The following is a 13,085-nucleotide window of genomic DNA, read 5'->3' as shown; positions in this document are numbered from 1 at the left end:
TGATAATTTACTCTATTGGCTTTGTTCTTTGTTGATATTTTCTAGGTATGATTCTTTCATGAAATCTTATTTTAATTTGGTGCATCCACAGAACACGATATGAAATGTCTTTCTGACACAGTAACCATTAGAAAGTTTGCAAACACTAGTGTGAATTTCCAGCTAATGATGCCAGTAGCACTATTGAAAGTATTTAACAAAATAAACCCCGGTTTTAAGTTTACCTTTTGTATTGTTGAGTTTAGCAATGACCTTTTGTTCTGCAACATTCCAAATGATCACTAAATTGTCGGTACTGCCACTTGCAAACAGGTCAGGATTATGAGGACACCAAGAGATTGCGGTGATTGTTTTTTTATGTTCAGACATAATTGCGTGAAGCTTGAATTCATTGTAACGGTGATCCAACTAAAACAAAATATATAAATAAAACATGTTAATGATCCTCTTTAGAAAACAGAATATTCATTAATAATCACATAATACAAACCAAAGGCTACAAAAAATACACCAAAATCAGTCGACTGGTAAGAAAGTTATCAACATATTTCAAGTCTTGGTTAACATTCAAGAGTATTTAATTAGCTGAAAGAAACTGTTTGAATAAAATATGGGAAAAATGAAGTAAAATACTAATATTAGCAACAAATGTTTTCCTTTTATACATGCATAATAAATCAGAGCTCTATTATATTTGCTATTACTATATATACTCATGGAGGGAAAATAACCTTGTTTTGAAGTGTTTTTATGTGATTTTTCTTTTCACCTACTTAAGGACAAAAAAATTAGGTTTAATTAACCAGTACTCAGTGGAACAATATTAAGTTGCTAAAAGCTTCCCAGGAAATGTTACCATGGAATCTTCTGCTATTGGCTTTTAGACTGGGCAATACAGTACATTTTTATATGCTAATGAATAAAATAAATAACCTTATTTTTTCTACTTCATTTGTAAACATGCCTCCATTACTTAACAAATTAAAATCTATCATTTTAACACCCCTTAAATTATATATATGTTATTTCATTAGAATTGGTCTTTCTCTTTCAATATTTAGGAAACTGTTAGTACTATTGAAAATTTTAAAATCCACAAATACAATAAACCTACGACATCTATTTTGAATATCAGTGATCTTGCCATGACTATATTGTTAAAATTATCCATTTGAATACAGTGTACTGTAGAACATGTAACTATTTGTACATGTCAATACTGTAGTACATTTCTTTATGTTTTTTTTCAAGATTCGTTGTTTTGTTTATTTGTTTATTGAAAAGTCAGGTGTATGTGGAGCAAAGGAGAGACAGAGAGGAAGATCTTCTGTCTGCTGACTCACTCCCCAAGTGACAGCAACAGCTGGAGCTGTGCTGATCCAAAGGCAGGAACCTGGAGCTCTTCCGGGTCTCCCATGCGGGTGCAGGGTCCCAAGGCTTTGGGCCATCCTTGACTGCTTTCCCAGGCCACAAGCAGGGAGCTGGATGGGAAGCAGGGCTGCTGAACCAGCACCCATATAGGATTCGGGCGTTCAAGGTGAGGACTTTAGCCGCTAGGCCACCGTACAGGGTTCATTTTTTATATTTGTAATTCAGAATTATGAGATCATATTGTTAAGATTGATATGGACCATAAAATTACTCTATTGTTTGGCTACTTTAATATAATAATAAGCTACTACCAGTGATTTACTTACAGTAATTTCTAAATAAAAAGACTTTTAGGCTTTAGTGACATGCAGATGTTCTACAGAGGCTTTTTAACATTAATAATTGTAGCTAAATTTTCCTAAACCTTTTCTCATAAAATGCCATAGCAATATTTTGATGCATATACAATTAATAGTTTCTGCTTTTTTTCTCTTTTGCCTACTTTCTCCTCCTCACCCCACCCCTCAGTTTCTGCTTTCATTCACTCAGTTTCTTACTACGCTTATCTTTTTGAGAAGACTAGTTTGTCTTGCCTGATACGTTTGTCTTCTTTAGAACAAAAAAAAGAGGGGGGGGGATTAAGGAGAAGGGTAGAGGTATTGTAGAAAGAATTTGGAATTGAGAAGCTACAAGAAAAAGTAGGCATTTACAAGTCTTATTGCTATATGTCAATGAAGGAACTAAATTCAACCACAACTTGATTGTAGATACCTCGAGCCTTCATTAATAGATTGCATAAATGCTTCACTGTATATTATGCAATTTACTGTTTAGGAGTCAGTGCAAGAATTTCTTAAGTTTTCCACTAACCGCATCATAAAAAAAATTAATTAATGCATCATAATGAAAAGAATTACACTGGAGAGTAAAAGAATTACACTGCTAACTGAAATGGGTTCATGTTTCAAGATACAGCCGTCTCGTTCATTTAAGACAGTTAATGAATGCTTACCAATTTCAGAGAGCACTAAAACATTTACAATTCAAAGATGGGGAAGATTCATTTTCAGTCAATGGGAACATGTAGATAGACAGTCTAGTATATGAAATCACTAACAAGAAAGGGGCAAAAACAGAACATGCAAAGGAGTTTATGCATAAGCTGAGATCTGAAAGAAGGAGAAAATGTTCCTCAGACACACAATGTAGGCAAACTGATAACTTAGTGTATGCCAAGGCAGCATATGAAAGAATGTGAGGTGTTCCTGAGAAATGCAATTAGTGCGGTATGAGAAACAATATAACAATTGATAAATAAAATAATAAACAATCAACGAAAAGAGAAACAATGAAGGAATCCCAAAAGATCTTGAAAGCTGCAAAGTGATGTTCAGATGTTAATACTGTAATAGGATGAAAAACAATCAAAATTAAAATTTTAATTTGTATTATGCATAATTGCTAGTAGTTAGTATAAATAAAAAGGCCCAAAGTACATGTAGTGAGAGTATTAGTTCAATGAGATAGATGTAAAGAAGATACAAAATACTAGAACCACTTGCTCTTGGTCACCAAGACTGCAGGGTGTGACAAAAGCAAGTCAAAGATGAATCACATTTCTGGTTTAGATGAAAGATTAGCTGGTCACACCGAGATATTGACTCAGTTTAAGGAGGAAACATGGACTCATACTGAAGATGCTTATGGAATATCTATACAGAGAAATTCAGAAGGTCATTGATTCTATAAATAAGGAAATGACAAGCGATCACTGCATGGAGGTAGGATATGTTAAACAGCAGTGTTGGGCCTGACATGATAGCCTAATGGCTCAATCTTCATCTTGGCAACTACTGGGATTCCATATGGGCACTGTTTCACTTCCGGCTGCTCCGCTTCCCATGCAGCTCCCTGCCTGTGGCCTGAGAAAGCAGTAGAAGATGGCCCAGACCCTTAGGACCCTGCACCTGTACAGCAGACCTGGAAGAAGCCCCAGGCTCCTGGCTTTGAATTGGCTCAGCTCCAACTGTTGTGGCCACTTGGGGAGTGCTCCAGCAGGAAGATCTTTTTCTTTATCTCATTTCTGTAAATCTGACTTTTCAATAAAAATGAATAAATCTTTTTTTTTTAAAAAAAAGCAGTTTTGGTCATTACAAAGGTTTTGTCTTAAAAGCATACCTCCAAAAGTTTCAATATTAGGATGTATAACAGATTACCCACACAATTTTCTCATATAAAATACACTGATAATGTAATAATACAATATAACTATCTTCTAAAGGTTCAACTTATAGAGCCAAAACAATATAATAACAAAAGTAGAAAATATACATTCAATGAAATTTTAGCATTATGTTTTTTCACTTAAAGGGGACTGTATTAAATAAATTTTAATTTTTCTATTCGAATTTAAAAAGAATCAGTCTTAGTTTACCTGATAGATATAGATTGCCAGGGTAGCACAGTATGCAAATCTGTCTCCATTGGCAGCACACACATCTTTGTTCCAAGGCTGACATCCAGCAGCCAGCAATCCAACTTGCCTTACCTGTGACATGTTCGCCTTGAAAAATAAATGTGAAAATAAGTCAGTCATTTCCATTTCTATTATCTGATACATTTCTTCTGCACTAGTTTACATCTTTATCTCCTATTCCTGAGTTCTATGTCTTGAAGAACATTCACATTTTTCAAAGAATACAAACTGAAATTTCCAAATTCTACAGAGATCAAGAAATGCAACTTAAACCAGAAAATGGAAGAGACTGTGAAATAATGCATGATTCGTGACACTTAGCCAAGAGTTTGGAAGCACATAAACAGTGTTGGGAAAGCACACATCCATACATAATAGATCTGGTACAAACAGAAAAGGCTATTTCATATTTTCAAATATTTCATATTTTTGTATAAAAATGTAAGAATTAAAAAATACCGGCATTTTATTTATAGCAGCAAACCCAGATTAAAGACATAAAAGGACATAATGGACATAAAAGGAACATGTCTTCTGCAGTCTTTATCCTCACAGAAACTATGTGAGGTATAAAGCCTGGGTTAGGGCTGGCACGGTGGCCTAGTGGCTTGAAGTCCTTGCCTTTCATGAGCCACAGTCCTACATGGGTGCTGGTTCTAATCCTGACTGCTTGACTTTCCTTCCTGCTGCCTACTCGTGGCCTGGGAAACAAGTAGAGATTGGCCCAGGGCTTGGGTTCCTGCACCCACATGGTAGACCCAGAAGCTCCTGGTTCCTGGTTTTGGATTATCTCGGCATCATCCATTGAAGCTGCTTGGGGACTGAACCATTGAACAGAAGATCTTTCTTTCTGTCTCTCCTTCTTTCTGTAAATCTGACTTCCCAATAAAAATAAATAAATCTTAAAAAAAAAAAGCCTGGGTTAATAATGATGTTCAATGTTAAAAGGGAACAGAGGGAAACTGTACATCACTTTAGTTTATATTTGAATTAATATGGTTTATGTGGCAACACAAAGAATACAGGAGTGAATGACACCAGGGGTACAAAACCTATCCAGAGCTAAACCTAAGGAATTGAAATGAGATAGGTTTGTATCAAGCGTAGGGTATAGCTGGTATCAGGTTCTGAACATTACATTGTAGTTTCTTATCACTAAAATAGAACTTCTCAACCAGAATTTATGCAAGATTCTTCCCAATTCGAGCAATTCTACATTATTCTATCTCTTGTGTTCTCTATAAATGTGACTTCCCAAGGGAAAAATCATTACTAATTTCTTTTTCATTTGACTTTGAAGAAATGTTTGTTCAGGCCTTATCCATTTTAAATAGCAAAAGTCATTTGTTTTTTTTTGTTTGTTTTGTTTTGTTTTTGTTTTGCTGAATTTCTGGAGATTTCAACACAGTTATGGTATTATTTTCTTTTGAATTTTATGATCTATGAAAATTTCACCTATTATTTTAGTTGAAACTGACTTTTGAGGTGCTTTTCTCTACTTCAGTGAAATCCACAATTTGCCTGTGACTGTGCTTTTGGACTCAAGGCCAACAATTCCGATGTATTGAATTTTTTGGCCTATGTTTTCTTTCAATAGTGTCATAGTTTGGGAATTTATATTTATGTTTTGTTATACTTACATATTTTAATTCATGTATATGGTGCTGTTTAAGGGTCAGTCATTATTTTCCATGTTTATTTGCTTTATAAAAAGGACTTTTAAAATTTATATAAAATGAACACAGTTCATACTATAGAATACAGATGCTTCCTGCTGCAACCTTCCCTCCTACCTACATTTACCACCCTGCTCCTCCTTTCTAATTTTTTTTCCTTCTAATTTTTACAATGGCAAACATTCATTTCACTTTGTAACTACAGGCCTCATGATCCTTTAAGTAACGATATCAATCCATAACAAACAGAAAAAAGAAAAAAAAAACCTACTATTTCTCAGCAGTTTATAATAGTTACAAATTCCTAGGATGTCAATCTCACACATATAGATTATATTTTTGTACAGGTGTATTAAATTAGGTGTATAGGTGAATATGATATTTGTCATTTGGGAATGCTCATTTTACCAGCACAATGATTTCCAGCTCTATCCATTTAGGCATAAAATACAAGATTTTTAAATTTTGTATGGCTGAGTAGTACTGCAATGTATCTATACTGCATTATCTTTATCCAGTGATTAGTTGATGGGCACCTGACTTGATTTTATATCTTAGCTATTGTGAATTAAGCTACTATAAACATGAAGTTGCAGATAATTCTTTCGTATGCTGATTTCATTTCATTCAGATAAATTCCCAGGAATGGGAGAGCTGGGTCAGATGGTAAACTTGTTTAAGAGATATCTGAGGAACCTCCATACTGTCTTCCATAATGCTTGCACTAGTTTGCATTTCACCAACAGTGGAATGGACTTCCTTCTTCCCACATTTTCACCAACACTTACTGTTTTCTGATTTCTGTATGATAGCTATTCTAACTGGGGTGAAGCGAAACTTTATTATGCTTTTTGTTTATTTTGCATTTCCCCGATGGCTGGTGATCCTGAGCATTTTTCATGTCCACTAGCCTTTTAAATTTCATCCTTTGAAAGAGCCCATTCATGTTCTTTGCCTATTGTCTTACCATACTGTTTTGCTGTTGAGTTTCTTGAGCTCCTTGTAGCTCCCAGATTTTAATCCTGTTATCAGTTGCACAATCTCTAAGTATTCTCTCCCATTCTGTTGAGTGTCCTGTCACTTGGATGGCTTCTTAGCTTGATGTAATTCCACCTGTTTAGCTGTGCTTTAATTGCCTGTGCTTCCGAGGTCTTCTCCAATAAGACTTCGCCTATGCCTATGTCTTGGAAAGTGTCCCCAATATTTTCCTCTAACACTGTTGATGGTATCAGGTCATAGATTTACACCCTTGAGCCATTTAGAGTTGAGTTTTGTATAAGGCATATAGTAGGGCATACTTTTGCACATGTACATCTAATTTTCCCAGTACCATTATTTAAAAAAAAAAAAAAAACTGTCCTTTCTCCCTGGATTGATTTCAGTTCACCTGTAAAAAATTAGTTGGCTGTAGATGTGTTTGTCAGTTTCTGGGATGTCTGTACTGTTCCACTGGTCTGCATGTCTGTTTTTTTGTGCCAGTACCAGGCTGTTCTGATTATAATTGCCCTGTAGTATTAAAGTCTGGTATGGCGATGCCTTCATTTTGTTTTTACCATTTAACTTTGTTTTAGTTATTCAGGGTCTCTTGTATTTTCACATGAATTTTAGCCCTCAACATGGGAAACTCCAAAAGAGCTCCTAAATCCTGGTCAGCCCTTGCTATTTCAGGCGTTTAGGGAGTCAACCACCAGCAGAGAAAATATCTTTCACTCCCCCTTTCAAATAGATAAGATGAGTATATATATTCATATGTATACACACATATTTAAAATAACAGACACACACATATTTAAAATAACAAACAGGACAATAATGAATAATTTACTTTAAAATCTGATTATGAATAAAATATAACATTATTAACTGTGTAAACATCATTGCATTTAAAAATTTGAACTATGGCAAATATCATATGTTCTCTCTAATATAAGGCAACCTTCCTGCAAAATACAAGATCAGAAGCTAAATAGGCAAATGTGTATGTACATACATTCATCTAGAAGAGCTGTATACTAGCATACTCAGACTAGCATACTGAGAAGTAAAGATACATTGCATATGCACCTCTACTCCTGAATTAAAGATAGACTACCAATAAAACTGTTGAATGTATTTTAACGATGGGATGCTGGACTTTCTACCATTGTCTATACCTACAATGTCAGATACACTTCAATAGCAAAATGGTGGACTTGTGACTGTTGTTGAATGAATACACTATTGTTATATAGGGGAAAGCAGCAATGGGAGGGGGAATGAGGAAGAGGGAAGAGGGAAGGAGAAATCCCTGAGTCTATGGAACTGTATTAAGAAATTTTTTTTTAAAAAATTATTAATAGTTTTAAAAGAAGCCTTTCAAGTGTTAAATATTTTCCCCAATCTAAGAGTTACTATGCCTTTCATAGACATTACTGAACTCATGCAAAAGGTCTCAGAGCTGGAAGCTTCTTGGCATCTCTCACACCAAGAAAGGAACACGGGCATCAGATTGTTTTCCTCCTAATAAAAGGAACAAGGATGGTAGGAGGTGGGAGGTGAATGCCTGCAGTGAGTTCTGCAGAGATTAGCTACAGAAAGGAGGCAACCAGCCTCCCACACCAAATGTTTAGCCCTCACTGTTTGGCTGAGAGCTAGTCTTAGATGCTTGCCCTGTCCAGAGCAGCATCTGGAAGAAACTGATCATGTACATGTTGATTTTGTTGTAGTTGTAGCTACAACTTCAGCAAAGTGGTGGATTACACATATCACCACTAGCAAGTCAACAGTGGTTTGGTTAGCACACATTTTTTTTTATTTCCAGAGGAAATGAATGTTTGAAGTATAATCTACAGTGACATTGCCCTGAACCACCCAGATTACAAGAAGGAAAGTGGAAGTGAAGACATCTAGGAAACAGCATTGTTGTGGATATTTCACACCCAGTACAGTCAACCAAATCAATCAGGATTTTAGAAATATATTGAAATATGAAATATATAAAAAATATATTGAAATATATATTGAAATATGAAGTACCTGCTAATGTTTTAGACTTCTAGACAGCTCTTTTAAAAGCATCATGAAATATGTATAATACTTATGTATGTAGCCTTTAATAAATGATGTTGAGTATTGCCAAGGAGATGAAATCTTATGGGATGCCCACAAGATTTTGTTATCTTAGTTAGCAGTTACTGAAGCTAGTGACTTGCATTGCTGAAAACGGAAAACATGCCACTGAAGGCCCATTTCAAAACATACACTTCAGTTTTCAATATAGATTTTACAAAATGTGTCACATTTATAGGTAAATAAATATATCTGATTGTGACAGGTAAATATAGATGTTTCATTATTTTAACTTTAGAATATATGTCATTTTGCAAGTCATATAAGTATTTTCACATCTTCTGCGAACATCTGTTATCTTAGAAAATAGAGTAATTTTTGATCCAGAAATGATTTGCACACTTTACAAATGAAATATGAAACACTGCAGCTCACTGATAATATAGATGATAAACTCAGGAAAAAGATCTGAGCTTTGCACCTCTTCATATTCCTTCAGGAACCAGGCAAGTATTGCCTTTGCAAGGATGCATTTTCTGTATTTTATCTTCAACTCTGTTGTTTTAACTGCTAATCACAGAATCTACACACATATCTTAATTATTCTGTTTCTTCTCAGGTTCAATAGCAAATATGTAGCAAAAAGATATTTCATTCATTAAGTGAATAAAGTTTAAACATTAAAAACAAATAATATATCAATATTGGTTTTGCATACTCAAGCTCACTTGAATATGCAAGATTATTATGAAATAAGCATAATAAAATTTAAGATATAAATAATATAATTATAATAATATAAAATATTTTAAAGTAAGTTTAAATCAAGGTAATATATATTTGTTTGCATAAATACATACACATTCCACCAATATCAAGATTTTAAAATATAAATTTCAGCTTAGTTTCCTAAAGATTGCATTTCATCACATACTCCATTTCTTCTTTTTATTTTCTTTTGAGAGAGATTTGTTTACTTTTACTGGAAAAGAAGGTTTACACAAAGAAGGAAAGACAGACAGACAGAAAGCTCTTGCATGCACTGGTTTACTCCTCAGGTAGCCACAATGGTCAGAGCTGACCTGATCCAAAGCAGCCGGGACATGAACCGAAACTTATATGGATGCTGATGCTGGCAAGCAGATAATTAGTCAAATGATCCATCATGCTGGCCCCCACATACTCCATTTCTAATTTATTATGTTTGGCTAAAAACTCCAACTTATCTTCTCTAGAAAATATTTACTAATGTGACTCCTGAATATTTTGTCATGGTGAATGCTGATTACATTACATGTGTGTGTGTGTGTGTGTACCTACATATACACATAGTTGAATCTATTTTTCTCACCAATGTCTATATGAGAACCAAATAAGACAGAGGATCTTAAACTCACAAAGAAAAGAAGTTATTTTAGGGTCAAGTTATTTCTGTATTTATAAAAACCTGTTTACTAAATTTGACTCATAATCAGGAATTCATTAATAAACTAACAGGCTTATAGTGTGATAAAATACTCATATAATCTTCATCATGCCATGTTCCAGTCACTTTAAAGGAACACATATTTCAGTAAAAACTGTCTTTCTTAAAATCAGTCTACCTAACCCCTTGAACTAGATTTTCATCCTATTCCCCTATCTAGGAATCCAAGAGGAAGCAAAAAATAAATAAATAAATAAATAAATAAGTCTTGTGTTTCAAAACATTAGGAATGAACCATCAAAATACATTTACATGACAGAAAGGATGCTTGTGTGTGTGTGTGTGTGTGTGTGTGTGTGTGTGTATTCAGTGGGGCTTGAACTGCTACTACTAAACTTATAAAGTAAAGTATTCCCATCATTTGTAATAAAGTAGGGATTCAGGATGAGAGGCTAATCAGTAATTCATAATCTCGTTTCTGAAGAATGTTAGGGTTAGACAATAGAAATCTTATTCTTCAGTTAGACATTTACTGGCCCCAGAGATGTTTAATGGTTTCCACAGCTCTAACAAAAGATCTTAAAAAAAAAAAAAACCTGGAGGCTTTCTGCTGGTGAAAATAATCAAAAATACTGAAATTCTGAAAAAATATCTGATTGATTAGTGACCAGAATGGGAGTCTGAAGATGTGGGAAGGTAGACAAAGTGCTGAACATCTTTGGCAGCACAGGTCTTGGACAACAATGGAGAGGATGTGACCAAATCACATAAAGGTATTCTGGCTCTTCTGTTCAGTAATTAAAATCCACAAATTATCCTCATTTGAATTATAAAATCCACTCTTAAAAAGGTGCAAATCAACAACATAATCATTGTTCTAAACTAAATCCATCCTGACACTGTGAATGTTTAAATAGCCTTTTTCTACTATCATAGTAATAGGTCAGACTACTTTTTCAAAGTACTACAGGATGTTGCCATGGCAACAATGCAATTCCTTCTGAAAAATAATTGCCTAAAAAATAAACTGGAGGCAACACAGCTCTCTTCAGAATTTTTGCACTACTTTATCCAAATTATTATAATACATATTATTATACTAATTGTTGTAATACATGCTATTATTCTACACTTATCTTCTATTTCATTAAATACTTTTTTGTAAAATGTCTTTTTAAAAATTATTGTTATTTTAACACTAATCTCAGATATATTATGTGATTTTGTATTTAAAATCAAAAGACAATCTGAAAATATTAAGAAATTTTCTGAATTCAGAACAAAAAGCTGTCTTTCCATATAACTATCCTCACAAATTTTATCTTAACCTGTGCTTTAAATTAAAAACAGTCCATAATATGAATAACACAAAAACACAGCCATATGAAAAGTGAAACAGAAAAATAATCACAGAAAGTCATAATGACAAGGTAAATATATCTTACTCTTTGTAGTCCTTCATACCAATCATCTTGCTCAAACCAATTTGAAATGTAAGTCATCCAAGCCATAGGATGTTTCTACTTTAATCAGGGCAATCGGAAACTCAGCGTCAGAACAAACAGCGCCTAAAGTGACAACAACGTGTTTCAACCACGTGTTTCAACCAAACAGGCTTTACCAAAAGCTACCTTCTGAAATGAGGTTCAGAAGTGGAGCTCGAAATGCACAAACATTTCAGTTGACAGAATCTTAACAACCTACCAATAATAGTACATCTTTACTTAATGCTATATTGGAATTTATAAGGCCATATTAAAATAACAAAAATGAGATACTAACTTTGCTGTCATACGGTACCAGACAATACTGTAACAAGTCTTATGCAGCTTTCAGTTTTACATGCTAAAGAAAAATCTCAGATTTACTTTTTTTTAAAAAAAATAAGCAAATAATTCTAAATCCAGAAAAAACAAAAAGCAGAAGATAAATTCCAACGTCAGGGCTTGGACATAAATAGAGACAATAAAGGCTTCTAGGGTAAAGGTGTACAATGAAAAATGCCACTCCCATATTTGTATTTTCTTTCAGTTCAGTGTTTAAGAACTGAAACATTTTTATAAGTATTGCTAATCACAACTGCCTTCGAAAGTTTGAAGAGATTACATCACTTATTATAGTGCAATATGTACAACAGAGTCAAAATTAGATTAACTTCATTTTTAGCTTTACTCACTTGTGACAGAAATTATTTACAAATCATGGTTTATATGATGTTTTGCTACACTGAATAATATTTGGATATAAAAATATCATCTGTACTGTCTCACATGATGTTTTCCAGATCAAACTCATTAAACCTTTATGTTACAGTAGACATTAGAGAAGGAAAAAGGCAAAAATGAAAGAGTGAAAGAGGGAGGGAGCTGAGAGAGAGAAAAAGAGGGAAGGAAGGAAGAAAGGAAAGCAGAGGGAGACACAACTTTTATTCATTTGGTTGTTTCATCATTCATAGCTATAAGGTAAGAGAGCTGTTATCTTGGCATAGAAAGCTAACCCTGTACAAAATGTAAGTATCACAGTAACAGTGCACACAGCCTTATCTTTATTTTGAAGCTTTATCCTCTAGGAGTACTTCCATTCTATCTGCTTGAAGCCTGTTTACAGTTGTTTATATTCTGATGTTGGCCCTTAGGCGTTCACGCCTATTCTTATCCTAACTACAGCTGGCTCTTGGTTTATATCAGCATATGTTTTGTTTTGTATTGTTTTACCCTGTGATTCATCTTTATCTGTCCCTGATCCCACCATTCTACCTTGTCACTGAACTATTTCTACTCATGCCAAGATCTTAAACTCTATTTCAAATTACATTGTCAATCTGAATTCCTCAGCTTTCACCTCTCAAGTGAAGTTTCTCTTTCTACCACCACCAAACATCCTTTCTCTGGCACTGATCATCAATCGCAATGACTCTCTTTACACTGTAGATATTCCCTGAGGAAAGCATCAAGCCCCCTATGATGCTTTCATTAACAGTTTCCAAATCCCACTACATTTGATTACTAAGGGTTATCAAACTGCCTTGAGAAGGTCTTTTCTAAAGACGGTTAGCTCCACCCCTAAAGTCATTGCACTCACTGAAACT

At 34.2% G+C, this 13,085-nt stretch overlaps 1 protein-coding gene across 4 annotated transcripts in view; it reads right to left on the bottom strand.

Moving 5' to 3' along the window:
* WDR17 (WD repeat domain 17) overlaps positions 1-13,085 on the bottom strand; it is a 98,154-nt gene that overhangs the window by 47,257 nt on the left and 37,812 nt on the right. For 3 of the 4 annotated variants that reach the window (XM_040965877.1, XM_040965878.1, XM_040965880.1), the window contains exons 1-3: positions 11,443-11,508; positions 3,806-3,934; positions 225-408 (exon numbers count right to left, since the gene is read on the bottom strand). In XM_040965877.1, coding sequence (XP_040821811.1) covers positions 225-408; positions 3,806-3,934; positions 11,443-11,508 — 379 coding nt within the window. Of the gene's footprint in view, positions 1-224; positions 409-3,805; positions 3,935-11,442; positions 11,509-13,085 lie in introns of those variants that run through there. The other variant, XM_040965879.1, reaches the window with a different exon arrangement.

The sequence above is a fragment of the Ochotona curzoniae genome, unplaced genomic scaffold (genome assembly GCF_017591425.1).
Source record: "Ochotona curzoniae isolate NIBS_2020 unplaced genomic scaffold, NIBS_Ocur_1.0 scaffold_4505, whole genome shotgun sequence".
Taxonomy (NCBI): domain Eukaryota; kingdom Metazoa; phylum Chordata; class Mammalia; order Lagomorpha; family Ochotonidae; genus Ochotona; species Ochotona curzoniae.
This window is presented reverse-complemented; position numbering and strand designations above follow the sequence as displayed.